The sequence below is a fragment of the Sinocyclocheilus grahami genome, unplaced genomic scaffold (genome assembly GCF_001515645.1).
Source record: "Sinocyclocheilus grahami isolate Dianchi unplaced genomic scaffold, SAMN03320097.WGS_v1.1 scaffold875.1, whole genome shotgun sequence".
Classification (NCBI taxonomy): Eukaryota; Metazoa; Chordata; class Actinopteri; order Cypriniformes; family Cyprinidae; genus Sinocyclocheilus; species Sinocyclocheilus grahami.
The window spans coordinates 848,101-850,913 of NW_015506054.1; the positions used below are offsets into that span (position 1 = coordinate 848,101).

At 35.0% G+C, this 2,813-nt stretch overlaps 1 protein-coding gene across 1 annotated transcript in view; it reads left to right on the plus strand.

Annotated features, from left to right (window-relative positions):
• The window catches only part of LOC107563441 (myotubularin-related protein 3-like), a gene marked incomplete at its 5' end in the record, with an annotated part of 11,302 nt that extends 8,822 nt beyond the window's left edge, over positions 1-2,480 (plus strand). The window contains one exon of the mRNA XM_016248318.1: positions 1,884-2,480. Within this exon, the coding sequence (XP_016103804.1) occupies positions 1,884-2,055 (172 nt within the window). The remainder of the gene's footprint in view (positions 1-1,883) is intronic.
• Between the last annotated feature and the right edge of the window lie 333 nt (positions 2,481-2,813).

Genomic DNA, 2,813 nt, shown 5'->3' on the forward strand with positions numbered 1-2,813 from the left:
CTTAGCTATGGTTCAGTTGGAAGATTTCTCCAGTGCTGTGCCGCGAGCGCGAGGTCTGACTTTCCCGGAGAAGTGTCGCCTCTCTCGCCGTCTGTTCTGTGCAGTGAGCGGCAGAGAAGCACCGCAGCCGACTCCTCAATAAATGAGTACCTGACGCTTACTGATCGTTAGAAATTATAAATATGAGCGCAGTTCGTCTGTTAATATCACATGCACTTTTTTTAGTTTGTTACTCAGACGCAGGCAGTGCGCTGCATGAGACAAAGTTTTATCAGACGATGCTGTGATTATAAATGAGAGTGACTCCTGGTTAACATGTATTAAAAGGGGTCGTGTTTAGTCACTATTTAGTGTGGTATTTTCTGACAATATTCACTCATCATGACAGTAAAATAGGGCATTCTGAGTCAATATACTGCAGTATTTCCTCTCAATCAGTAGAAGATATGCTTAACACCCGCTCATGCATGAAAAAACAAATACCGTCATGTACCGTGAAACCGTATGATTTTGGAAAATACCGTGATATAAATTTGTGGTCATATCGCCCAGCACTATTTCACACTAGAGCTTTTGGTGCAAACCCAGTGTAAAAGCTGTTTTCTGAACTCAGATTCAAAGCAGTCAGTCAGAGTCAAGTCCAGGAGAAAATGCTGGTCTGGAATATCATTCAATCACAGTTAGGATGAAAGAAATCTGGCACAATTTGTGGAAATGAACTGCCATTGATTACTGTAGAGAAGAAAAAATCATTGAGACCACTTGAAAATTCTCAGTTTGTCTGGATTTATGAGTCTGAGTAAAAAAAAATTAGTTTTATTCTGTAAACTACTGACGACATTTCTTCCAAATTTTAAATAAAAATGAGTAATTTAGAGCATGAAATGACAATTGGTCAAAATTATGTTTAAATAATTTCACACAATACCAATCTTTGAACTTCAGAAGAGTTCAGAAATCAATATTTGGTGGAATAACCCTGATTTTCACTCACAACAAATGAAAACATTTGTTATTTTGACCAATTAAAAAAAGAGCTTTAAATGACATATATATATTCAGAGACCAGATATAATTTTTGATATTTGTTTACTAGTGGGTGCAGGACACTATAGTTCATTTATGTAAGTGAGGATAGCTAAATAAAGTAAACTGTGATATATTATACCCACAATTCTTCATACAGTGGACTACCAGTAAAACTGATACAAATTTGGGACCAAAAATTATTCAGACATTATATATATATATATATATATTATTATCTAACATTATCAAGCTGAATTAGTTCTGACACAGTGTAACTCTGAGTTCTTGTCATATTTTATTACCATCTTCTAAACTATAGCGAATAAACTGATAATGTGAGAAACGTTGAAGGTGTCTGAATACATTTTGGTTTGACTTATATATATGTCTGTATATATATGCCATTCATTTATGTATAATTAGCGCATATATATATTAGTGCTGTCAAACGATCAATCGCATCCAAAATAAGTTTTGTTCACATAATGCATGTAAGTGTACTGTGAATATTTATTATGTATATTTAAATACAAACACATGCATGTATATATTTAAGAAAAATATGTTATGTTTATATATTAAATATGTATATATAAGAATATAAATGTATATACATGTAAATATTTTCTAAATATATACTGTATGTGTGTGTATTTATATATACATAATAAATATGCACAGTACACATACATAATGTAAATAAAAACGTTTATTTTGGATGCGATTGATCGTTTGACAGCACTATATATATATATATATATACACGTACAGTAGATAAATAGGTAGGTCTAATTCTATAAACAGCATTAGTTCGGTGAGTTTGATGAAGGGCAACTTCTCTCTCGGTCCTGTAGGAACTGTGGGAATGTTTTCTGCACTAGCTGCTGCGACCAGAAGGTGACGGTGTCGAGTCAGAAGCACGTGTGTCAGGCGTGTTACGTTCACCTGCGGCCCTCCGCCGTCCCTCCGGCGCTCCCCCCCGCCGAGCTGGAGCTGGAGAAACCCATCACCGCCAGCTCCAACTGAACAAACCCACTCGACCGAAACGAGCTTACTCGCTCAGAACGACTGGCTTCTGTGCAACACTAAACCAGATGTTTAGCATCTGGGCTCGGAGTCAAATTTCTTACAATTCGAAGTTGTTCAAAAGTGCAATTCATGGAAAAAAAATGCAACTGTTTTCTTAAGAACCTCTTATTTTTTTCTTAAGGGGAGACACTGCGGGGCAAAAGCACTGGGTTTTTTTCACGCACCTGTCAATTTTCAGATCTTATAGTGTTTTTTCAGACTAGCGGAAAGAAAACATGTTAAGTGTTTCTTTTATAGCACTTGATCTATTTCTGTCAATACATATTTTTAAAGGCCGTTTTCTTAAAAATGAGTTTTTCTCCCACACGGAGCCATGAATCTGCACTTCAGCAGCACTTACACACACCAAGCGTTACATTTTTATTCCTATAATCTATATCCTGAAGGTTTTTACAGAGGGATTTGTTCATATATCATTTGCTTGATTATATACAACCCCCCAAAATTGTGAAAAAATAGTTTTCTGGCTGTTCAAAGTATTTTCTGAATTATGGAGTGACAAAAAGAGATAAAAACATTGGTATCTAATATGTAAAATAAATTGACTTCATCCAATGTTCGGATTTTTGTACTAGAAATGTATGCAAATTAGCGCATATTTCATTAAATAATCCCTCATTTGCATATTTAAACATAACATTTGAGAACTTGTAATAGAGAAAATGTTTGCAATTATCAATGTAATCAATCAGCTG